The 25830-nt window shown below is 41.5% G+C and overlaps 1 protein-coding gene across 1 annotated transcript in view; it reads left to right on the top strand.

Moving 5' to 3' along the window:
* LAMC1 (laminin subunit gamma 1) overlaps positions 1-24762 on the top strand; it is a 123493-nt gene extending 98731 nt beyond the window's left edge. Inside the window, exons 14-28 of the mRNA XM_082833796.1 lie at positions 2002-2247; positions 2772-2925; positions 3537-3679; positions 4651-4829; positions 6175-6331; positions 9580-9785; positions 10442-10521; positions 12045-12182; positions 12718-12862; positions 13882-14031; positions 14298-14412; positions 15833-16032; positions 17115-17273; positions 19514-19613; positions 21755-24762. Of these exons, the coding sequence (XP_082689922.1) occupies positions 2002-2247; positions 2772-2925; positions 3537-3679; positions 4651-4829; positions 6175-6331; positions 9580-9785; positions 10442-10521; positions 12045-12182; positions 12718-12862; positions 13882-14031; positions 14298-14412; positions 15833-16032; positions 17115-17273; positions 19514-19613; positions 21755-22011 (2429 nt within the window). The 3' untranslated portion in view covers positions 22012-24762. The remainder of the gene's footprint in view (positions 1-2001; positions 2248-2771; positions 2926-3536; positions 3680-4650; positions 4830-6174; positions 6332-9579; positions 9786-10441; positions 10522-12044; positions 12183-12717; positions 12863-13881; positions 14032-14297; positions 14413-15832; positions 16033-17114; positions 17274-19513; positions 19614-21754) is intronic.
* The last annotated feature ends 1068 nt before the right edge of the window (positions 24763-25830 follow it).

Genomic DNA, 25830 nt, shown 5'->3' with positions numbered 1-25830 from the left:
TTTCATTCTTTTTTCTTTATTCTGTTCCTCAGCAGTGAATTCCACCATTCTGTCTTCCAGGTCACTTATCCGTTCTTCTGCCTCAGTTATTCTGCTATTTATTCCTTCTAGTGTATTTTTCATTTCAGTTATTGTTCATCTCTGTTTGTTCTTTAATTCTAGATCTTTGTTAAACATTTCTTGCATCTTCTTGATCTTTGCCTCCATTCTTTTTCCGAGGTCCTGGATCATCTTCACTATCATTATTCTGAATTCTTTTTCTGGAAGGTTGCCTATCTCCATTTCATTTAGTTGTTTTTCTGGGGTTTTATCTTGTTCCTTCATCTGGTACATCTGCCTTTTCATCCTGTCTGTTTTTCTGTGAATGTCTCTCCTCAAATCTCACTAGTTTGAATGTACCAAATATTTTCTGGTGTGATCTTGAATCAGATGGCTAAAGGAATGTCAAATTTAAGCAAATTCAAGCTAGATCTTTGATTTTCTCCAACCCTAACCTGTTCCTTCCCCAGTCTTGTTCATCTCAGTAAAAACACTACCATCTACCTAGTTGCTTAAGCTAAAAATCCGAGGCTTGTCCTTGATTCTTCTGTCTCTCATTTCCTAGGAGCAATCAGTCAGCAGGTGTTGCTGGTTCTCAAATCTGAGCACTCTTTACCACTTTCACCGCCACCACCCTGGTCTATTCCGCTGTCATCTCTCACCTGAAATAGCCTCCTAATTTGTCTCCATGCTTCACTCTGCTCTCCTACAACCCATTCTCCATGGAGCAGCCAGAATAATACTTTTTAAATGTAAATCAGATCTCATCACTTAAAAAAACCCTAATAGCATCTCACTGTACTTTAAACCCATTTTCCTTAATGTGACCTACATGGTTGTCTCTTACTGCTTCCACAAGCTCATCTTGCTTTTCTGGAACATTCTTCTCTTGGATATTATCATGGTTTGTTTCTTGTGTCTTTCCATTGTCATCCCAAATGTCTCCTCTCACAGAGGCTTTTCTCTAACCACCCAATATAAAGTCGCCCTCACCGTGTCTCTCTGTCACGGTTTCTGTTTTGTTTAACTTTTTTATGTGTGTCGCTCTCTGAAGTGATCTTGTTTATTTATATGTCTGTGAACTGGTCTCCCTCAGTTGCTGCATAAGCTTTGTGCGAGCAGAGACCTCATCCACCCTGTTCGCCACATCACCCTGATAACCTAGAGCAGTGTCTGTAGATGCTCAGTTAGTATTTGTGGGATGAGTAAATGAAGAAACCTCTGTTTCTCCAAAAAGTTTAGGTAATTCAGGCCCAGTTGGCTACAAAGATACCAAGAACACAACTTGAGCTAATAATAGTGGGGAAGTGGAAAAAGAAGGATGAGGAGCAGTGAGTTTAACACAGTGGAAAGAGCCCTGAATTCTACCTCTGTCTCTTTTACTATCAGCTGTTGGGTTGTGGGCAAGTTTCTCAACCTGGCTGTTCCCTTAGTCGTAATAGAAGTGAGTGGCAAATGATGCTGTCCAAGTTCTCTCCCGTGCCAGCTGACACTGCTCAAACGAGGATTAGCACATGCCGTTTATTTTTTAAGAGAATGATCCTGCCCACCCTGTGGTATAAGAAATGTATGGTATCAAGAGTCATCTTTCATTTTTCTCAATATTATCGGAAAAAACAAACACAGATGAATGTACCAGCCCTTGGGACTGGAAAGGTTAATAAACCTGAGCTGGACTCATTTACAAAGCACTCCTAGTGCATGATTTCAGTTAATCCTCAAAACAACGGAAGCAAAGGAGGCAAAACAGGTGCTATCTTTCTAATAAGGAAACGGAGATGTGTCCAAGGTCACTCACCATGCCAGGACTGCAGCCCAGGTCCTCTGCTCTCCTAGGCTGGTGCCATGTCCACTGCCCCACGTTGCCTTGCATCTGATGTTTACTCCAGACTGTTTGTAACCAGTAGCACTAGAAACATCTAAGGCCTTTTCTTTCATAACATCAGATTGTCTCATGCGCAGGTAAAAGATGTGAGCTCTGTGATGACGGCTACTTTGGAGACCCTCTGGGTAGAAACGGCCCTGTGAGGCTTTGTCGCCTGTGCCAGTGCAATGACAACATCGATCCCAATGCAGTTGGAAATTGCAATCGCTTGACGGGAGAGTGCCTGAAGTGCATCTATAACACGGCTGGCTTCTACTGTGACCGGTGCAAAGACGGATTTTTTGGAAATCCCCTGGCTCCCAATCCAGCAGACAAGTGCAAAGGTAATGGGCCATGGGCCAGATTCCGTCACAGTTATATTCATTCGTTCTGAGAATCATTTTTAAATATTTTTAAATATTTTAATATTTTAATATACTTTAAATATTTACAGTTGTTTGGTCGAATGCAGCATTGTTCAATAGAAATATAGTGCAAACCACTTATGTAATTTAAATTTCTCTAGTAGACACAGTACAGTAAAGAGAAACGGGTGAAATTAATTTTAACACTATATTTTATTTAACCTAACCTATCTAATGTATTATCATCTCAACAAGTAATCAGTAAAAAATTTTTGCGATGTATGTTCTTTTCCACACCAAGTCTCCGAAGTCCAGTGTGTGTTTCACACTGACAGCACATCTCAATTCAGACCAGCCACATTTCAAGTACTCAGTAGCCACCAGTGACCAGTGGCTACTGTACTGGATAACTCAAATCTAAAGAATCTATTTGCGTTGTTTATACTTCAGTATTTCTCTCAGATGATCTGCATCTTTTGCTGTCTCTTGTCTTCCTGCCTTAGCCTGCGACTGCAACCCCTACGGGACCGTGAAGCAGCAGAGCAGCTGTAACCCTGTGACCGGGCAGTGTGAGTGTCTGCCTCATGTGACCGGCCGGGACTGTGGAGCTTGTGACCCTGGATTCTACAACCTGCAGAGCGGGCAGGGCTGTGAGAGGTAAGATGGCGGCTGCCCTTGGTTCAAGTGACCTTTGCTCTTTTATTGTCAGAGATGAATTTTTATAAGTTATGGTTCATAGTTGGCTTGGCTTTGTTCAGGAATTATTTGAGTGCCTAAAATAGGCAAGGCACCCTTTCGAGGCAATACTGGAGAGTTGTAATTAAGTAATGAGAGAAAAGAGTGGAATGCAGTGGCCCCAGCTGTGTCAGTGTCACCTGAGCAACATTTTTTTAACAATACAAATTATATGGTCCTTTCTGAGATGCTTAGAATCAGACCTTCAAGGGTTGCAGTTGCCTGGGAATTCCTGTTTTCAAACCTCCTGTTCAGCGCCCACGTGGTGCCAGATTGGAGAGCCGTGGGTAGTCGTCTTAGTAGTGAAATAAAAGTATTCGTGTGGGTTAGGCTAGAAAAAGAAGTTCTGAATAGAACTCATGAAAATCACTTGAACCTCAGGTTTTAATAACTCTTAACGTCTGTCATAATAGCCCTTAACATTCTGTTTTCTAATACAAATTACATCAGTCCTATGCTGAAAGGAACAAAAAAGAAAGGTTTGCTTAAAGTCTGTTTTACTTACCTGAGAAATGTCATGTGTTCATTTTCAGGTGTGACTGCCATGCTTTGGGTTCCACCAATGGACAGTGTGACATCCACACTGGCCAGTGTGAGTGCCAGCCTGGCATCACCGGTCAGCACTGCGAGCACTGCGAGGTCAACCACTTTGGGTTTGGACCTGAAGGCTGTAAACGTAAGGGGCGTTGGTGGCAAAGTCTCGTCTCATTCCAGTTAGAACTGTTAGTCCAGAAAGGACTTTGACAGCCTCAGTGTAGCCACATGGCTCACAGTCAGGGCTGTGCCCAGATCATCACAGATGCTTTATTCAAGAAATCTTATCCATTTTTTTAAAATTCAGAGGACTGAAAGCCTCTCTAGTTTCTTTGCAACCACCCTATTTATGTCTTCTTTTTTTTTACAGTGTTTCTGATTCTTCCTTTTTCTAGTCTTTAATTTTTCCAGATGATTACCCTTTGGTTACCGAGTCTTCCCCGTGCTTAATGAAACTTTTTAATTGATCACCTTAGCGCAGAAAATGAAACAGTGAGGGATTCTGCTCAAACGTGTTTGTTGACTTACTGGCTCAGTTGCTTCCCACCCTTGGGGCCCTTTTGGTGCGGTTACATGTCCACATCTGCTGCTCCTTGGCATAAACACTGGCTTGGAATTAGGCCGCGGAACAGTTTGGGTTTTTGCTTTCTGAATTCCTTCATTTCTCCTGTGGAATGTAGCATAAGTCATTGACTCCGTTCAGAGAACAAAATGAGTAAACAAACTATAAAATAATGGAAAATAAGCATTAGCATTTGGGTTTTCTAGTTCCTTAGTGAGAGAAAAACAGTGGAGAGATGAAGGTAGAGATAAATTCTCGAAGTGCACAAAAAGGGCACTTTCTATAATAGACTAATTTCTGTAGTTATTCAGTCACGTGAAATGTGCCCCCTCCAAAAGATGCTCACTCTAAAATTTACTCTTGTTTTAAAAATGTCTGGCTTCTCTGCTAAGCAGGCTTAACCATTTAAATTCTCCTAAATCAGCCTGTTTTTCACAAAGCATCTAATTATAATGATAATACAGTTGGCTTATTGATATCAATGTGAGTTAAAAGAAAATGCACTCTTCCTTTTTTTCCTTATTATGTACCCTTTTCCCTTTATTCTGCAGCCTGTGACTGTCATCCTGAGGGGTCTCTTTCCCTCCAGTGCAAAGATGATGGTCTCTGTGCATGCAAAGAAGGCTTTGTGGGGAATCGCTGTGACCAGTGTGAAGAGAACTATTTCTACAATCGGTCTTGGCCTGGCTGCCAGGAATGTCCAGCTTGTTACCGGCTGGTAAAGGATAAGGTCAGCTGTCAACAGTGCATGCGTTCATTCATTCAGCAGATGTTGAATGGGCACTTCCTATGCTCTAAGCTCTAGAGAAAAAATGGTGAACAAAATAGACACAGTCCCTGTTCTCAAAGACTCAAGTTCCAGTTGGGAGACAAATAATAAAAATTAAAGAAATACTAACTGAGATAAGTGCAAGAAAGAATACAAACAGAGAATAACTGGGGAGAACTACTTTATATAGAGCATCTGTGGAAACTCACTTAAGGTGCGATCTTAAGGATAAGAAAGAGCAAACCAAAGGAGAAGTGGTGGGTAGGCTGTTCCAGGCAGAGGGAACGTGGGGTATAAAGGCCTCAAAGCTGGAGGGTGTCTGGAGCCTGCTGAGTGAGGGGGAAGTGGTTTGTGATAAGACTGGAAAGGTTGGTAGAGACAGCTTACATTGCACCATGTTGACCAGAGTAAGGAATTCAGATTTTATTCCAAATCCAGTGGGAATGCACTAATGAGTTTTAAGCTGGGAAATCCAGTTTATATTTTAAGAACAGCACTCTGCTGTGTGAAGATTGATGGTTAGGTGTGGGGCAAAAGGGGAAGCCTAGATTGAATTGGAGAAATACTATATGTGTGTTCGGCAGGGCAGGGTGTGAGAGAGGGTAAAGTTAGGGAAAGAGAAGAATCAAGGGTGGATCTTGGGTTTTTTGCTTAAGGTAGTTGTAGGCATTACTTACTGAGATGGCGATGACTCAGAGAATACATATTTAAGAGAAAGAATCAAGGATAGAATTTTGGATATTAGGTTGAGAATACCTGTCAGAGAGCCAAGTGGGGGTATCAGATAGGTAATCTCAAACGCAAGGGAGAGGTCAGAACTGGAGAATCATCAGCATGTAGAGTTTAACGTCAAAGGAATCAACCAGATTTTCTTTTGAAGCCAGAGAAATGAGGAAAAACTACCCATGTTATCTACTTAAAAGTATACATACATGGAGTGTATAGACCTTCATATTTATAGAGCAGCGGTCCCCAACCTTTTTGGCACCAGGGACCGGTTTCGTGGAAGACAGTTTTTCCGTGGACAGGGTGTGTGGGGGGCGGTGATGGTGCAGGCGGTAATGCGGGCCGTGGAGAGCGATGGGGGGCAGCAGATGAAGCTTTGCTCGCTCGCCCGCTACTCGCCTCTTGCTGTGCGGCCCGGTTCCGAGCAGACCACGGACTGCTGCCGGTCTACAGCCTGGGGGTTGGGCACCCCTGTTCTAGAGTACCCACCGTGATTACTGTTCCTACAGGCAGTACAGTCGAGTTCTTCAGGAATGTCTGTACACCCTGCCTTTCCCTTTTCTTCCTCCATTACGCTTAGGTTGCTGAGCATCGAGCAGAACTCCAGGAATTAGAGAATCTCATTGCAAACCTTGGAACTGGGGATGAGATGGCGACGGATCAAGCCTTTGAGGATAGACTAAAGGAAGCAGAGAGAGAGGTGACTGACCTCCTTCGTGAGGCCCAGGATGTCAAAGGTACACACGATTAAACAAGTGGGTAATTTCTATAAGATGGTCCGTCTTTAGATGTAGCTCCTAATGCAAGGTTAAGTAGTACGGTTTTATAAAATTCTTAATTTTTTTTTTTTTTTTTTTTGCGGTACGCGGGCCTCTCACTGCTGTGGCCTCTCCCGTTGCGGAGCACAGGCTCCGGACGCGCAGGCTCAGCGGCCATGGCTCACGGGCCCAGCTGCTCCGCGGCATGTGGGAGCTTCCCAGACCGGGGCACGAACCCGTGTCCCCTGCATCGGCAGGCGGACTCTCAACCACTGCGCCACCAGGGAAGCCCATCAATTTTTAAACTCTGTTTAGAATATGAATTATTTTATTTTTTAAACATGTAGAAAAGAACCTGTCAATGTTTTAAGATACACTAAGCAGAAATAATTCTCCCAACACATCAAAAACTGTTAGATGTTAAAATCCAAGCATTTTATGAATCCTTCTATCAAGGTGCTCACCACTGGGCTGAAGTCACTTTGTTTTGGAGTTTTCCATCACTGAGACACATATGCTCATCAGATACTCATAGGAAATGTGCATTAACGTTGATAACACCCGGGACCACAGTGATCAACTTCCCTATTGATGATGTTTCCATCTGGAGTTAGAGAAGTCCTCTTGTCAGAGTACGGGTCAACAAAAGCTAAATATATTGCTTATTTCTTGTTGTAAATGTCCCTAAGATTTTATAAAATTACTGAAGTAGAGAAGGAAGAAATTGGATGTATCTGGTTTGGGCCAGTTTGTTTAATTTTTATTAGGACAGTCCAAAAATTGTTCTATGAGGTAAATTTTTAGAAATGGAAAAATAAAATGAGAGGTCAAAAACTTATGTGTTTTGTTTCAGTTGTTGTTACATTTTAAGTCTTAAACATAGATTAAGAAGAATGTATATGTTTCCTGTTCTGTATAAACAATGGTGGTTTTTTTAGGCTGTTCATTTTCAAATTTGGACACACGTTTTTTTTCATTAATGTATTCTCTTGTAACAGCAAATTCGCATCTGTCCTGCCATATCCGTTGAAGAACTGAACGTGGGGTGATCGTTCTTAGGTGCCAATCAGTCAACCTGAGAGGTGGGGTGTGGCAGGCAGCTCTGGTGCCAGCAGCACCAGCACATGGGCATGGTCACGGGGCAGGAAGGGGAGGTGAGCCAGCACCACCACTCATCCAGGCTCCACACCTTAATGCAGCCCCAGTTACATCTGGCTCTTTTGGGCCACAATGGCTACGTACTTTCCTCTGCCCAAGCCGGTGATTCTGTGGGACAGAAGCTCTGATAGGAGCCATGGCCACCATACCTTCCCTTGAGCCACCTGCAAGGTGGGGAGCATAACGGGCTGCTTCTGGTAGCTTTGGGAGCACCACAGTGAGGCTGGAGTTAAAATCCACTCCCACTAAATCCTGATGCATGGAGTTCCTGGCTGACCTTTCCTACTTAGGTTCAAACTAGCCAAGAATAAAAATATCTTCAAAATGATTTACCCTTTCAGACTCTCCCTAAGTGTTCATTTGTAGTTAAACTTGTGTTTATTCTGCAGTTTGAAGGGAGATTATGTGGTGCAATTAGGTCTTGCAATTGGACACTTGGAATTAGAGGGCTTTGAAGTGATCCACTTAGGTTATTTGTTCCCTTTTTGGGATACTATTGTTTCTGTAAAGAACTGGCCAGAGAGATCGGTATCTGTTACCTTTTTGAAGTTCTAAAGGGAAGGGGCTTCTGTAACTTCATTAGCCAATGAAGCCAATGCTTACGCTTCCTAAATCTGAATGATTTTCTCTGATTTCAGCTTGTTTTTATATTTTGTATTTTCTTAAAAATCTTTGGATTATCAAAGAATTGTTTTAAGGAATCATCCGCGCAGGGCCATTTTGTATAGTTGGATGAGATGTTTTGCAGGCCACCAGCTTTCCATGTGTATCGATTGGGTGGCCCTGCTTGTAAGTTGCTGTTTTTCCAAACCTGTATTCATCTTTGTTGATCTTAACTTTGACTTCTCATCTCTTTTACATTCCTGGGAAAATTTAGATGCCAGCACTAACACCATGCAGAAATAAGAACTGGTCAGTTTTGAATAGGATTGACTTAATGGTTCCTGTATATTATAATATAACTTCATGACATGTGAGAATTGTAATAATGTCAGAATTATCTTTGCATGGGCTTATATTGATTGATTGATTAGGACACAGGTATGAGGTTTAAATTGAATGTGCATAATTAATAGAGAACAATTTGAAGAACTTTTCAAAAGCAGAGATCAATTTGAAAGCAATTACATGGATGTGCCAGGCAGTGGGAGGTGGCAGCAAGAGTCTATTTAGTTTAAAATACAAAATAATTTTAACGTGCCATATTTCGACATCAGTTTTTTTTTTCCCAGAAAAAATTCTTATTATTTATGTTATTTGTTTATTTTTGGCTGTGTTGGGTCTTCGCTGCTGTGCACGGGCTTTCTCTAGTTGCGGCGAGCAGGGGCTACTCTTTGTTGCCGTGCACGGGCTTCTCATTGCAGTGGCTTCTCTTGTTGTGGAGCACGGACTCTAGGCACGCGGGCTTCAGTAGTTGTGGCATGTGGGCTCAGTAGTTGTGGCTCATGGGCTCTAGAGCGCAGGCTCAGTAGTTGTGGCGCACGGGCTTAGTCCACGGCATGTGGGAACTTCCTGGACCAGGGCTCGAACCCGTGTTCCCTGCCTTAGCAGACAGATTCTTAACCACTGCGCCACCAGGGAAGTCCCTCAACATCAGTTTTGAACCGAGTTTTTTCCTAGTTTAGAAAAATGTCCAGCTCTCAGGGCTGGTAGTACTTTTAACAACATTGTATTTTTATGATTCAATCTTGCATGTGCTAGAATATCAAAATCTTTCCTTCAGCAGACATTTTTTGAGTGTCTTCTCTCTGCCAATCACTGTGTGATACTGGGGATACAGTGTTGAGTAAGAATGAGGGACTCATAGTCAAGTGGGAGAGAGACAGTGTGTTAATCTCCAGTTAACCCACTTGGAGACCGTAGATGAATGTAACAGTGGTGCTACTGCTGGGCACAGTGAAGACTGACCAGCTCTGCCAATGGACTTAGGGAAACTTGTCAGAAAGATGCTATGTTTGGAAGAGTAAGGATAAGCAGCGCCTCAGATTTCACGTGAGATGATATGTGTTCCGCCCCGCCCAACCCCGCCTCAGATAATTTATGGACTTCCTTCTGCACTGTGATTGCAGATGTAGACCAGAATCTGATGGATCGCCTCCAGAGAGTGAATAACACCTTATTCAGCCAAATTAGCCGTTTGCAGAATATCCGGAATACCATCGAAGAGACTGGAAACTTGGCGGAGCAAGCCTGTGCCCGGGTAGAAAGCACAGAGCAGTTGATTGAAATCGCATCCAGAGAACTTGAGAAAGCGAAAGTCGCCATTGCCAATGTGGTGCGTGACTGGGAAGGTCTGAGGTGGGGCTGAGGGAGTCCCTTGGCTTTTACTGGTAGTGGAATGCTTCTTCAGCTAAATTGACTCCTTGTATCTTTTTATTTGTCTTCAAACAGGGAGCAAGAAAGCCACATTGCTCATAGTTGCCATGAAATAGTTATCACAAACTGGATTAAAACCAAAGGACATCTGGGTCCTTTCTCTAGTTTTGTTCCTTCTATGGCACTAGGCAATTTAATCTTCCTTTTTTTTTTTAATATTTATTTATTTATTTGGTTGTGCCAGGTCTTAGCTGCAGCACACAGGATCTTCGCTGCCACACGCGGGATCTTTTAGTTGCAGCGTGTGGGCTCTTAGTGGCAGCATGCGGGATCTAGCTCCCTAACCAGGGATCGCATCCAGGCCCCCTGCATTGGGAGCATGGAATCTTAACCACTGGGCCACCAGGGAAGTCCCTAAGCTTCCTTTATTCTCTGCTGAAAATAGAAATAATAATCCACAATCAAGGATGCTGATGTTACCTGAAGATCTCTGAAATTAAGAAGAGACCTTCTTTCTCGAAATAACACTAGTGAAAATTTAGTTTTGACACTTGCTTTATTAAATTTAAATAATTCATTCCTTTGAGATTAGTGCTTTGTTTATTTCCTCTCTAGTCAATCACTCAGCCAGAATCTACAGGGGACCCAAACAACATGACTCTTTTGGCGGATGAGGCACGAAAGCTTGCTGAACGGTAACCTCCAGCTCCCTCTTTAATGGTTAAGTTATGGCTTTCATCGCGGTGTGCACACGTTTCATTCTATCCCCACACACACTTCCCATGTAACGCACTTTTGCAAAGTTTGCTCTCGTTTCTGAAATGCGAGTAGCTACATGTACTCTTTGCTTCCCTTTACTTTGAAATTAGAATATTTACTTTGAATGTTAGAATATGATGGTTTGGAGGGAAATTATATTTGCACATCTAAGGAAAACCGTAACATTTTTTAGATTTTTAATTTTGAAACCTTAAAGTTAATAGATAATTAAGCTCGATAGAATTTAGTTATTTTTAAAAATTTTCAACAAAAATGTTTAATTTTCAAGTTTCAATAGAGAACATTTACTAACCCATATAGTACATGTGAAAATCAGAAACAGACCATTTCATTCCTGATTAAATGTAAGGTAATTTCTTAAGAAGACTTTAAATTGTAGAGGGCATCAAGTGGAAACATTTTTTTAAAAATAAAATTGCTAAAATGTAGGCTCCACGAGGGCAGGTGTTTTTGTGTGCTTTATTCACTGTTGAAATCCCAGTGCTTAAAACAATGTCTGGCATATAGTAGGTACTCAATAAATGTTTATCGAATGCATTGCAGAACAGCTAGTAGACCTCATAGGTACAGGGTGCTTAAATAAGCCTCATGTTAGAATTTTAGCCTCAATGTCTGAGCAGTCATATTGGCTTCTTGCTTTACCGTATGTGCTCTTTCTGTCCTTTGTAAATGTGTGTGAACTGTTGTCATTTAGCTCATAGAACATTCATGGTTTCAGAGCTGAATTTTCTGATTAAAAGAAGACAGCTGAAAACATTATAGAAAACTCCCGAGAAAATTAGATCTTGGAAATTAATTGTGGTGTACTTCATGCATGAATTTTGAAGGAAAGTTTATCATATCAAAAAGAATGGCCATGTATTGCAGTGTGACAATGTAATATGAAATTTTAGAGTTGAAAAAACCTTAGCATTTACCCAGCTAACGTGCGTCATTTGTCTGGAGTCCCTGTTGACATGTTCCTTGTTGAGTTGCTCTTCCTGGCCAGTAACTAGGTTGCATGTGAGAAATCTGAATAGTCAAAGTTGTTTCAAGACTATGCAGTAACAGAACGAGAGTAGCAATTAAAGATGAGGTCTGGGATTTGTGTTTATGACTAGAGAAATGAGTTCTTGCTGGTATCCACAGTTTCATACATAAATACCCTTAATAATTATATTTAAAAGTAATGTTTAAGAAATATAAGCATTTGCCCCTACACATTTTATATCATTAATATCCTTGGGAAATATCATTTTCTCAGATTACAGAATGCTATTTATAAACTCAGCCCCTCTGAAATGATAAAATTCCAAATTTATAAGATTTTTTCAGTATTTGTGGACCTCTGCCCACATTAGTTTAGGTATATTAATAAGGTAAGCATTACCTAAATTCTACTTCTTTCCCTTTTAGACGGTTGTGTTTCATGGCTTGTTTTTCCTCTTATGTTATACAGCCATAAACAAGAAGCTGATGACATTGTACGAGTGGCAAAGGCAGCCAATGATACATCAACTGAGGCATATAATCTGCTTCTGAGGACACTGGCAGGAGAAAATCAAACAGCATTTGAGATTGAAGAGCTTAATAGAAAGTGAGTGTAATTTAAAAGTGGTTTATAGCCCTTCAGTTGTTCTTGTAAGTAACACCAGTTCAAGGAAAAATTAAATGCCGGTGAATTCAGGCCATGTATTCATGCAGTAAGATTTCTTTTGTTAATCATGCTTTTGAAATGATGCAGTAATTAGAGCAGGGGATGTAGAGCCACAGAGATTTTATTTGATCCAGTGACTGTATCAGCAGAGAATGGGAACGACTAGCCATGATGCTTAAAATTCTGCATAAAGGAGAAGAGAAAAAATATCATAGAGTGAGCAGAGAAAATATATTTGAGCTACAAATATTTAAAAGGTGTCTGAAATAAGAAAGCATATGGTAAACCATATGCCTTAAATAGAAGTGATGAGATGAAATCTAAATCTAAGCTATGTTGGTATTAAATAATAGCATTTTAATATAACATTTCTTTGAGGTTTTGGAAATACTGTCACGGTGATTTAAACTGGAATGAACATTAAGATGCGAAAAGCAACTAGGGTTTTCAGCACATCACATCTTTTGTTCCTTAGGTATGAACAAGCGAAGAACATCTCACAGGATCTAGAGAAGCAAGCTGCCCGAGTACATGAGGAGGCCAAGAGGGCTGGTGAGAAAGCTGTGGAGATCTATGCCAGTGTTGCCCAGCTGACTCCTGTGGACTCAGAAGCCATGGAGGTATGGCGCTGACAGCCTGCACGCACAGGCTTTGGTTGTCACTGCCGCCCCCCATTCACAGCTCCTACCCTCTTCCCACCAAACACGCAGCCACGTGCCCCCTCAGTCTGGGTAAGAGCTCTTCTGACTGCCCAGCAGCTGTCATCAGTACCTACCTCCTCTGTCCTCCCAACAGCTCACTGGTAAAGTTGAGTTCTAGTTTAGATATGTTAATAGAACTTACTGAGGTAAAAAAAAAAATCCTGTGGTTATAAACATTAAATAGCAAAGACTCCTTTAGTGATAGGAATAATCACTCCTAAATCTTGGATATAAATCCAAATTATAATATATTTGGATTAATTAAAACAGACTACACCTAGGTCGTTACCCTGGTTTTGAACAAGAGAGAAATAAAAGAATGGTTTAAATGAAAGAACTATATCAGGATGCTTTGGGGCAGGTAAAATATTTAGGGATTGGCAGTGTTTTATTTCATCTGTACTCTAATCATGAATCTTCATACCAAGTTCTATATAAGTGGTGTATTTTTTACATTAAACTTGCAATTTATTAAGTTTCACTTTTTACATCTGAGGTGTTGACTTCGTTTTTACCATAAAGTTTTAGGTCTCCTCAGACGTGTACATACTGTATGATTCCATATATGTGGAATTTGACAATAGGCAAAACTAATCTATGATGATAAAAACCAGACCAGTGGCAGCTGCATTGTTGGAAAGGTGGGTGTGGAAATTGACTGGAAAGAGATACAAGGGAATTTCCTGGGTGGAAATATTCTGTATCTTGTTTGGGGTGTTGGTTACACAGGTGAATATATTTGTCAAAACTCATCAGACTAAGTGCTGTGCATTTCAGTATGTGTAAGTATACCTCAGTTTTTTAAAGAAGTCCATAAAATCTTGACCTGTGCTATTCTTTAAAAAATGTCCAAGTATAAGTATAGAATTACTCAGCCTACCTTTTCGTCAGTTTAGTTGTTTTGCCTAAAATATAATGATCTTACTTGCTTCTCATAGAATGAGGCAAATAAAATAAAGAAGGAAGCTGAGGATCTGGATCGTCTGATTGACCAGAAGTTAAAAGATTATGAGGACCTCAGACAGGACATGAGAGGGAAGGAATTTGAAGTAAAGAACCTTCTGGAAAAAGGAAAGACCGAACAGCAGGTTGGTTTGCTTTGCGAGTTGCTTCGTTTCTCGAGGCAAAAATTGAAACTGCCTGACTGTAGGCTGTGTCTGTGATGTTACCGCAATTGCAGAAGCAACGAAACACATGAAAGAGTATTCAGAGGAGGGCCTTATGCTGATGGCCAGGCCTAACCTGCTGTATACTGGCCAGTGTCAGGGTGGTGGCTTGTAGGTGCCTGGTCTGTTAGGAGAGAGAAGGGCTTTACCTTGGAGGGTTTGTCCTCTTATCTGCCACGTGTTTGCAGACTGCCGACCAACTGCTAGCCCGAGCGGATGCTGCCAAGGCTCTTGCGGAAGAAGCTGCTAAAAAGGGACGAAATACCTTACAAGAAGCCAATGACATTCTCAGCAACCTGAAAGGTATGAGAGGGTCAGATAACAGGGTAAATTTGTATGTCTCCTTCATTAGGGTGATTCTCTCTCTTTTGTAAAAAAGTTTTTACTATGAGACTTTCTGCACACATACAGCACAAGAGATAATAGTATAAAACATCCCATATACCTGTCATTCAGATTCAGCAGTTAACATTTTTACTGCACTTACTTCATCCCCCAACACCTACCCTATCTTTTTTTAAAAAAAATTTTTTATCAGTTAATGCATATAATTAAAGCCAACAATTACTGCTTTACGCATCACCTGATAGTGCTTTATTTTTTAATTGATTTTTGGCTGCGTTGGGTCTTTGTTGCTGTGTACGGGCTTTCTCTAGTTGCAGTGAGCGGGGGCTACTCTTCGTTGCGGTGTGCAGGGTTCTCATCGCGGTGGCTTCTCTTGTTGCGGAGCACGGGCTCTAGGCGCATGGGTTTCAGTAGTTGTGGCACTTGGGCTCAGTAGTTGTGGCTCGCGGGCTCTAGAGCACAGCCTCAGTAGTTGTGGCGCACGGTCTTAGTTGCTCCGCAGCCTGTGGGATCTTCCCGGACCAGGGATCAAACCCGTGTCCCCTACATTGGCAGGTGGATTCTTAACCACTGTGCCACCAGGTAAGTTCCTACCCTACCTTTTTTTATGGTAAAGTATTTCAAAGAAAAATCCCAGCGCTCATGTCATCTTACCCCAGCATTCTTCAGTATGGAAGCCAAAAAAAGATATTGCCTGTAACCAAGATATGCCTATTTAGCTGACTTGTGTTGGTAAATGGAGATTATCTTTAATTTTCTCTGACAATTGCATCTCAGTCTTTATGTTTTCTTTCCTCACCCAAGATAAAAACGAACTGTGCTCAATTCACTGTGTAGCCTTGGACTCACCTCTGATAAACATAAGCTCTATATATGCAGAAGCTTTACAGAATAATGGTTGAATGTATGGGCTTTGTGTCAGTGGGTTTGGTTTAGAATCCCTGATCCACCTCTTACTTAGTGTGAATCCTTGAAAAAAATTACCTCGTTAATCCTCAATTTTCTCATGTATAAAAATGATTCAATGCCTGTGTCACAAGCACATAAAGCTCTTACTAACTCAGTACCTAACACTTAGTAAACACTAAATAAACTGCAGCTTTCGATATTGGTTGAGGTGGAGGTGATGGCGTACTCAGCTCTGCATGAAAATAAATGTTTCAAGGGAGAATTTGCCTTCCAGAAACAGGTGTTCATTCACATGAATCTTCCATGTAGATCTATGTGCTTTGTTCTCACATTTCAGTCCATGCTGTTTTTCAGTCTTTTCCCCTGACTTTCATCGTTCATAAAACAAAATCCAGTGGCAGCTCCCTGAAAAGTTCCCTTTTGGCTTGTTGAGAGTTTAGTTTAATTGCATTCCTTGAACCTGTTTTAGATTTTGATAGACGAGTAAATGATAACAAGACGGCTGCAGAGGAGGCACTAAGGAGAATCCCTGCCATCAACCAGACTATAATTGAAGCCAATGAAAAGACCAGGGAAGCACAGCTGGCTCTGGGCAATGCTGCCGCAGATGCCACCGAGGCCAAGAACAAGGCCCACGAGGCGGAGAGGATCGCCAGCGCTGTCCAAAAGGTGTGCTCTCCCCTCTTGTCCGAAACGAAGCCTTTGCTCATCTATTCTCTAGTCATTTTCCGGTTTCTTTCCAGACCCCCAAAAGCTCTTGCAAATTTTTTCCTCAACTCCAGTAAAGTTATATTAAACCATCCTTGTCGTTCATTTTTTTTTACTAGGCATTAGAGCAGGTAACCACATTGATTGAAGAGGGAGAGTCACTGAAAGGGTCCTTTACTCTAAAATTTCTGCTGTGTCTCAGTGGCAGGGTCTGAGTTGTTGAGGAGGGGAGTTGGCTTCAGTGACCCATCAAACTCCTGCCCACAAAAAATCAGATTCTTTCTAAGTAAACACAATTCCTTGACGTGAACAATTGATATTTTTTCCATCTTATATACAGTGCCAAGTCAGTACAGCTTTTAAGACCCGCTTTCAAGCATATTGCCATATCTAAGACCCACCTATTTAGAATTTTTGAAGTTACCAGTGCTAGGATTCTTTCTACTCATCTTAAAGAATAATTTCTCTAGGCTGGCTTTCTCCTACTTAAAGATAAATCTGTTTTATTTAAAGGAGAAATTGGAGCTGATTCTAAACTTATGTGTTTGAAAATCACACACATTTTTTAGTTTCTTGGATTAATTATATTTTATAAAATATATTTCAGAATTATGGACTTTTTGTACATTATGATGAACTGCCAAGTATCAATAGAATAAGGCTAGCTTTGAATAGAAAATTATCCAAGCGAAAGAGTCTAATCAGTACAATGTGGTGGCAAGTATACACCATTTAAATGTTGCAACTATGTGACCCCAACTGCAAATGGCGACGATAGAACAGGAATTTTTATTAACAGGATTAAACTAGAGGATACAAATTAAAGTGCTTTATAAAATATAAAATGTTATGTTAGGTGGTAATGTTATTTTTTCATTAAATTTGTAGCCCAACTAAACGTAATTCAACATATAGTACAAATTATTGCCCTGTTTTTTCTGGATCATATTTTTGAACCATTTTACAGATTATAAAAGGAGTGGCAGCCTACTTTAGAAAAAGGAAAACTTTTTTTCATTAGGAATTGTTTACTTTGTGCCTAGAATGCTACCAGCACCAAGGCAGAAGCTGAGAGGACTTTTGCAGAAGTTACAGATCTGGATAACGAGGTGAATAATATGTTGAAACAGCTACAGGAAGCAGAAAAGGAGCTGAAGAAAAAACAAGATGATGCTGACCAGGATATGATGATGGCAGGGATGGTAAGTGATTTTGGCAAATGTTTGCTAATGGGCAGAAAGTGAAGGGTGTTTAATAATAAAGATCCCTAACTTGTTGAGAAGAGTCTTTTTCATATTGACTTCTGTTTTTAATTGTGTTTTCTGGTCAAGAATCGGGTTAGTAACTTACATAGAAGACAAAGAATTTGGATCTTCTGCCAGATTGTTGCACAATAGTTCCTTCCCAGAGCTACTCTCAGTTAGAAGAAAAACATTGTTTTACACATTTGAGGTTTTAGGACATTTAAAAGTATGTCTTTATAGTTTTGTATGGGTAAATCATAGGTGGTATAAAATCAAAAAAGAACAAAAGGCATGCAGTGAAAAGTTAATTTCCGTCCTCCTCTTATTCTCCCAGCAACTTGCTGCCTAAAGACAAAGACCAGTTTCTTGTGTAAAAGGACATTTTTGAAGATGACAAAACATATCAAACTTACATCCAATTTGATTTGATTTTTCACTTTTTGTGATGATGTGTATACATAGCCCTGTTTGTAACAAAATCGACTTGTGAATGCATGGCCCAACAAAGGACTAGGTTCTGTTTTGTGCTGTATTTTGCTTTTGAAAGACTTTGATGGAGTCACAGTGGAAATATTCCTTTACAGTTCAATCTGATCATAACCACAGTAATGATAGACATGAACTTTTTAATTGTGGACTTTCAGTGCAAGGAAGGGACCCTTCTTCCACTCCTGCTAAAAATCACACCCTTCACTGTAGATCATTTTCACTTTGGGATGGAAAGAAGAACTGCTAAGCCTGTTAATCTTGGTAAAGAAGTCCCTAGGGAAGTGATAACAGGAAGCATCGCTGTGCAAATACCTTATTTTACTATGCATTTTGTTGTTGTTTTGAATTGTCCTCATTTTCTATAGCAAGGTATGGCTCAAGTGGAAATTCCCATATAGTAAAAATGTGTATATTTCATACATGCTGAGGGTCTCTGGATTTTATGTTTTAATACAGCTATGGAAACATTAGATTTAGAGCCTGTTGAAGGAAAGGAAAAGATATATATTCTCTATAAGCTTCAAAAAAGGGTATGAATTCAATTAAAAGGGTAGAAAGAAGATCCATCTTTTGTTCCTTTCGGTAAGTAACTTTTAAGGAGCACAAGGCACCCTCATATATACTATGCCATTTATATTTAAGTATCAATCCTGAAAGGCCAACATTGCATCGGTATTGTTGCAGTCCGTAACCTGTTTTTTAAGGGAAAGAGTGAAGGCTCACAGTTGTTCTTGGAAGAGGAGGCTGCAGAAAGCAGGTTAAATGTAACGGTATGGCCGTAGCAGAGTCCTTTACAGCTCTGCTAGAACACTCGCAGACAGCCTGGGAAGGTGCAGTGAGAATGGCTGCAGTTTGAACGGAGGTTAATCGTTTATGTGTGAAGGTTTTTTCCGTTGCTTTCTTTTTCTTTTTAAAATCTTCACATTGTTTCTATCCAAAACTTTTGTATTCTCTTGACCCAAAAGAGCTAGGAAAACCAGTCCTGTGGTAGGAAGCTCAAAGCTCCTCATGTATATCCTGGCCAGATTTATGTGTGAGAGCATCTGTTTTCTGCTACTTAGACACTTCCTCTTCCATCGCCATTTCCTGTGACTCACGCACAAGAGTATTTGTTCAGGTTTCATGGAATTTTCCCCAATATATTTACCTTTGGTTGATTTTTCAAATGTAAATTGTATTGCCCCAGTTTGTATGTGTGTATTTGTGTGACTGCATGGGGAGAGGGAGTTTTAGAAGAATGTCACTTAATTATGAAAAATTTCTGAGAATAGGACATTTCTGACAATCAAGTCTCTAAGATCATCCCAGAGGGCATGTTTTGGTTCTAAAACGGTAGTTTTTATACTCGTCCTTAAAAAGTAACTTGTTTCTGCTTGATGGGTTTTATTATGAATACACCTCCATGTGTTCCTGAGTGAGAAAGTGAGAAAAGGAGGTAACCTTGATCTTTGAAAGACAGATACAGTCATTGTAGGCATACTGGCTGCCTCCTCATGACTATGAAGTGAATTAAAAATAGCCATATCCTCAACATGAAGATATGACCAAAAAAGAACATCTCCACAGTAGGAGCTAATAGTTTCACGAGTTAGAAGAAGGGAAACCATCTGAAAATTAGATTTGTTGACTCATTGGGGAAAAGATACTTCAAGAAGATAAAAATGTATCATCAAGACTACTGTATCATTTATCCTTTTTTCCCTGTACAGGCTTCACAGGCTGCTCAGGAAGCTGAGATCAATGCCAGAAAGGCCAAAAACTCTGTCACCAGCCTCCTCAACCTTATTAATGACCTCCTGGAGCAGCTGGGTAAGTAACCATAGAGTCTTGTTAGGCAGCCTTTGAATTCTTGGTACTGTTCTTGGGATCTGAGATAGTTGACTCAAAAGTAGATACTACAGTGCAAAGACCGTATGAACTGAATCGTGACTTTAAGTTGTATTAATTCAACATGTACTTGCTAGGTCCTTCCATGGAACCTGACTCAGTATTGGAATCTGACCGTGGTCTGAGGACTTAATAAAATTTTGAAGATATGCTTCCAGCTAGGATGGCTCATTTATGGTCAAGGTTTATGTTACAATCGAACAGTGATTATTCTTAGTTCATCCTGCTGGCAGAATGTCTTTAAAGGATTTAAAGTGAAGGATTTCAATGACAGAATAAAAGAACACTTTAAAGGATAATCGATTAAAGGCTAATTGGATGAGGTGACAGTTTTTATGCCAAAAGAGAGGCGGCTTTCTTTTTGAAGGAAATATAAGCATATTAAAATGTTCCTTTAATCCAGTTTGATACAGGGAGCAGGCCTCATTATAGGGCAGATGTACTTTTGTCACCAGCCTCTATTACAAAGTTGTGATACTCTAGCCAGTACAGCTTTGTAAGCAAGGCACTCTATTTTAATGTGATAGCCTTTAAAGTTTGGTTTTGGTCAGTGTTTTGTTTTGTGGGGGGTTTTTTTGGGAGGTGTGTGTGATATTTTTATCTGTCTCAATTTTCAAGAATAATAAATTATGTGCCAGCAGATGGACTTTAAAATGAAAGTAAGCTGGAAGAGGTAGGTTTTGTGACAGAAAAGGTTGTATTTTAAAGTTAGTCAGACTTGGGTTGGAATCTTTGCTTTGTTGCCTGTAAGCTGTGCAAATTTGGGCAAATTACGTAACAGCTGAGAATCATTGATGTCAAATGATTTGGTGAGAATTTAATCAAGTTCAGTATGCATAAAGTGCTGGTCGTTGTGCAGCTGGCTATCTGCTTTCGTCTAATATAGAAGTAGTTCCTTTCAAAAGGACCTCTTTTTCTTGCTAATTTTATCTATCTATTCATTTATTTATTTATTTATTTATTTATTCTTGCGGTACGTGGGCCTCTCACTGTTGTGGCCTCTGCCGTTGCGGAGTACAGGCTCTGGACACGCAGGCTCAGTAGCCATGGCTCACGGGCCCAGCCGCTCCGCGGCACATGGGATCTTCCCGGACTGGGGCACGAACCCGCGTCCCCTGCATCGGCAGGCGGACTCCCAACCACTGGGCCACCAGGGAAGCCCTCTTGCTAATTTTAAAGCGAAGGTTTGGGGCTTCCCTGGTGGCGCAGTGGTTGAGAATCTGCCTGCTAATGCAGGGACACGAGTTCGAGCCCTGGTCTGGGAAGATCCCACATGCCGTGGAGCAACTAGGCCCGTGAGCCACAACTACTGAGCCTACGCGTCTGGAGCCTGTGCTCTGCAACAAGAGAGGCCGCGCTAGTGAGAGGCCTGCACCCCGCGATGAAGAGCGGCCCCCGCTCGCCGCATCTAGAGAAAGCCCTCGCACAGAAACGAAGACCCAACACAGCCAAAAATAAAAATTAATTAATTAATTTAAAAGAAAAGCGAAGCTTTGCTGAAATTATTTCAGCATTTCAACCCTGGCCATTTTCCATAGGAGGGCTCCGATAATAGTGTCTAACTCTTGCGAGCAGGACATGACTCCCAGGACAACCCAGTTTCCCTGGAATCCAACAGCTGAGGGCTTAGGGTTCTAGCGTAAAGATGTTTATGTTCATTAGAGGGCACTAAACAGACACAAGGATTACATATATAAACGTGAAAAAGGTATTACACGTTACCAGATGACCTTCAAAACCACACGGGAGGCTTAAGGTCTAGGACGTGGTTGTTACACATTTAGAAAACATTTCACAAAAACCGTCTTCTCAGGAAAAAAAAAAATCCAGCCCCAATATTCATTATAAGCTCTGACCCATCCCTGCTAGATTAGGTCAGTGATTGTACCTGGTTTGCATTGTTAATGCCCTTGTATGACAGGCGTCAAGTTCTCAGGCCACTTTTTCGTGGCGACAGCTGCTGGGCTTCCTTTAGAAAAACGCTGGTGGGGATACTTGCGGAGTGATGTTATAATTCTCACTGAATGTGTCTGTCCTCTTCTGTGTCCTTTCTGACTCAACAGGGCAGCTGGACACAGTGGACCTGAACAAGCTAAATGAGATTGAAGGTACCCTGAACAAAGCCAAAGATGAAATGAAAGTCAGTGATCTAGACAGGAAAGTGTCTAACCTGGAGAATGAAGCCAGGAGGCAGGAGGCTGCCATCATGGACTATAACAGAGACATTGAGGAGATCCTGAAGGACATCCGCAACCTGGAAGACATCAAGAAGACCTTACCCTCCGGCTGCTTCAACACCCCGTCCATTGAAAAGCCCTAGCGTCTTCCTTTAGGGAGCCACTGTGAGGCCACAGAGTGCCTTAACACAAAGGTTGCATTTTTCAGACCCCCACTCTCCGCTGCTCTCCACCACTGTCCTCTTGAGCCAGGAAAAGTCACAAAGTTTAAAGAGAAGCAAATTAAACGTCGTGAATCAGGAACAAAGGGTTTTATCTAATAAAGTCTCTCTTCCACTTAATGGTGGTCCCTTAGACCCACCTTTCCCTTCTGAGTCGCCTAAGGACGTGGCATCCTGCGTTGCTGTACAGTGGCTTAAACCCTTCGTGGGAACCGTTGTGGGCCAGGGCTGAGCCAGTAGCCCTCCCTTTCTCTCTGATGCCAACAGAACCTCCTCAGTCTCAGTACTCTTGTTTCTATGAAGGAGAAGTTTGGCTACTGACAGTAGCATTGTGATGGCCAGTATATCCAGTCTATAGGTAAAGAAAATGCATCCACATCTCCTGCCCCTCCTCCTTTTAAGCAAAAGGAAATACACATCCTGTGCCAAAGGTATTGGTCATTTAGAATCTCGAGAGCCATCATCTGTTGTTTTAGCTATTTTGAGTTTAGGACACTGAGCCATCCCACGGGTAAGGATGCAATGATTTATGACAGTCTCCAGGACGATGTGAGACTGCAGAAGTGGCCGCACGTTTTCTCAGATGTTAATAATTGACTAGGAAGATAAACTGTTTTTCAGATCTTTGGGCAGCTGACAATTTAAATCTGGATGGGCAGCTTGCACTCACCAATAGACGTCTTCTATTCCTATAGATGGAATTTATGCAGAAGAAACAGGGATATGATAACCACTAAAGTTTTTTCCAAAATCACACTAATTCTTAGAGCTTTTTTAGAATATTAGTCTTGGAACTAGTGTTGTTACCTGGCAGAGAACGGGTGGTCCTTACGATCTTGACAAAACAAAAGAAAAGCCTCCTTGTCCTATAGTCTTTTCTAGCAAAGGGATAGAACTTAGATGCAACTTGTACTGTCAGGATCCCACGTATCCATTTTTCTTCCATTGGGGAGAGATGAAACATTTGACCCTTAGCCTCAGTTTTCTCCTGATGTTCCCATCTTGTAGAACCCCTCAAAACACATTGTTTGCCAAATCCTGGTGACAGATACTTGCACTCAGTATTTCACACAGCTGCCAACACCATCTCGTTCCTGCACTTTGTGATTTAAACCCACCTCTAAACCTTCCCTCTAAGCATAGAGGGAAGACCCTTACATGGAGTTTCCTAGTGAGCTTCTCAACTTCTGACCCTCAGCTCTGTGGTTTTCTTCTAAGGTCACAGCGTGACGATTCTCTGCCACAAACCCCTTCCTCCTACCATCCCGCTTTCGAGATTCATATATAGCCTTTAACACTATGCAACTTTGTACTTTGCGTAGCAGGGGAAAGAAACTATTATCTGACACACTGGTGCTATTAATTATTTCAAATTTATATTTTTGTGTGAATGTTTTTTTGTTTATCATGATTATAGAGTAAGGAGTTTATGTAAATATACTTGGTCCTGTTTCTAGAATGGCACTGTCCGTTCACTTCTTCACTTCATTTTTCCTCTTCACCGGCACAACGTGTCTGTATACCTCCTTCCCTTCCACCTGCGGTTCTTTGGATTGGATTTGTTCCCTGTTGCTTTGCCCTTCGCCTTGTGTTTGCAGCATGTCCGTTTTCTGACATTCACATCCACCTGCTTTCCTCCACACACAGCCGCGATAAAGAGGTACCTCGAACCCTCTTCCGTTGCAGTCCTGGTGGTCCTCAACCACAGCACGATGTTGTTCTTAATGGCTGCCCCAGAGCAGGAACGCCGGCTCCACAGGGAAGGATGGAATTAGGAAAGTCTGCTGAAGGGCATCTTTACCATCAGTGTGAGCCGAGCCAGGAGTGAGTGAGAAATACCCTCTGGCAGTTGTTGGAGCTGGATGGGGTCATTTTTATAAGGGGTGCATAATTACTTGGGTGCCCGTAGTGCATCAGGGATCATGCTGCAGATAGATAGAGTGGGAGAGGTGGTCTGCCTTAGTTCTTCCCCTTTCCACCTCCTCCTTGCATCCCAGAGTTGGCTTACTGGTGTTTTGACCTGGCATCCTCCTAAGCTTCCACTCCATTCCTCTTCTCAGGCCTCTTCTATCGCAGGAGGCCTGGCTCTTTCTTGCCAAGTGTTCACATCAGTGTTTCCTAGCTAGTTCCTCTTTTTTAAGTGGCCACATCCTATGAGACATTTTGGTCAAGGTTTCAGGGAAAGGACTGAAGATAGACTGCTAAGGTAGTTTACCCTCTAGCCTGTGGGTCAGGTTCACTCCAGTAAGTCTTAGGCCACAGTGAAATTTTGGGGATTATTTGTTGTTGTTTCTTTTCTCCTTTTCCATCTGTGTGGTATATTTTTAAACAGAATTTTATTTTTAAAATAAAAGTTCCTTATAAGACAATACCTTAATTACACACCTGCAATATAGCCATTATTTTATTGTATAGTTCCAGTTATCTGTATTTTATGTAATAAAATCGACAGGATGGCTGCTGCAGAATGCTGGGTGTCACAGGGAACATACACAGCTGTTCCCTGGAATTTTCCCTCTTAATTCCAACCGTGACCCTTTTCCATGTGCCTTCACTTTAGCTGTTTGCCTTAATCTCTACGGTCTTGCTCTCCAGGGTAGTAAATAAGATGCAACACTTGGCATTTTTTATGTTAAAAAAAAAACCAGTATTTTATTTATAATAAAATCTGAATATTTGTAACCCTTTATACTTGGTGTGGCCTGAGTGTGGTACTGGGGATGTAAGATGTTTTAAAAGGTATGATGAAAAAAAAAAGGTATGATGAAGGGGAAGCATCTCGTAACGTATTCTTTGGGTTGTTTCTTTTCCTGAGAACAATCCAGTGTGTGAACGTGCGTGTGTGTGAGTATATAAATTTATTTATGTATATATTTATGTATTTTAACCCTTCCCAGATTGGAATACTTTGGTTGTGGTCCAGATGATGGCAAATTCTTCCTGTTAAGCTCTAGATAGTAAATGTTTTACGTTTTGCAGGCCATACAGTCTCTGTTACAACTGCTCTGTCTGCTGTTGTAGCAGGAAAGCAGCTGTGGACAGTCTGTAAACAAATGAACAGGGCTGTGGTCCAGTACAACTATTTACAAGAACAGGCCTGGGCTTGCGGGCTGGAGTTTGCCAGACCCCCTGGTGTAGTCTCCATATTTGATTAGTGACTGCGGAGGACTATTTTCAAATTATTTGGGCTTTCTAAATTAGCAGATGTATGTAAAGAGTTGTCTTTCCACCTTTTAAATACACACATCTTCAGCTAAACTAAAGGTACTTTTGTACTTTTCTATACGATGAGAAACACTCTCAAACATAATGGAAGAAAAAGTAAGTAATGTGCTGGACCAGCAGGCCATCTGGAGGGCTGACCCAACTGGAGTAACTTAAGACCAGATGAAGAAGTTTGGAACCACAGAGACAGCAGTAAGGCTTTGCTCTACTCTTTGGCTCTGTTTATAGCCCTGAGGCCCTGGGGATGACATGCCACCTCCCCAGTCATGTAAATCATTACAGCTGTTGGGCTTCCCTGGTGGCGTAGTGGTTGAGAGTCCGCCTGCCGATGCAGGGGACACGGGTTCGTGCCCTGGTCTGGGAGGATCCCACATGCCGCGGAGCGGCTGGGCCCGTGAGCCATGGCCGCTGAGCCTGCGCGTCCGGAGCCTGTGCTCCGCAACGGGAGAGGCCACAACAGTGAGAGGCCCGTGTACCGCAAAAACAAAATCGTTACAGCTGTAACACCTGTAAAGA

The sequence above is a fragment of the Leucopleurus acutus genome (genome assembly GCF_964270905.1).
Source record: "Leucopleurus acutus genome assembly, chromosome: 2".
NCBI classification, from domain to species: Eukaryota; Metazoa; Chordata; class Mammalia; order Artiodactyla; family Delphinidae; genus Leucopleurus; species Leucopleurus acutus.
This window is presented reverse-complemented; position numbering and strand designations above follow the sequence as displayed.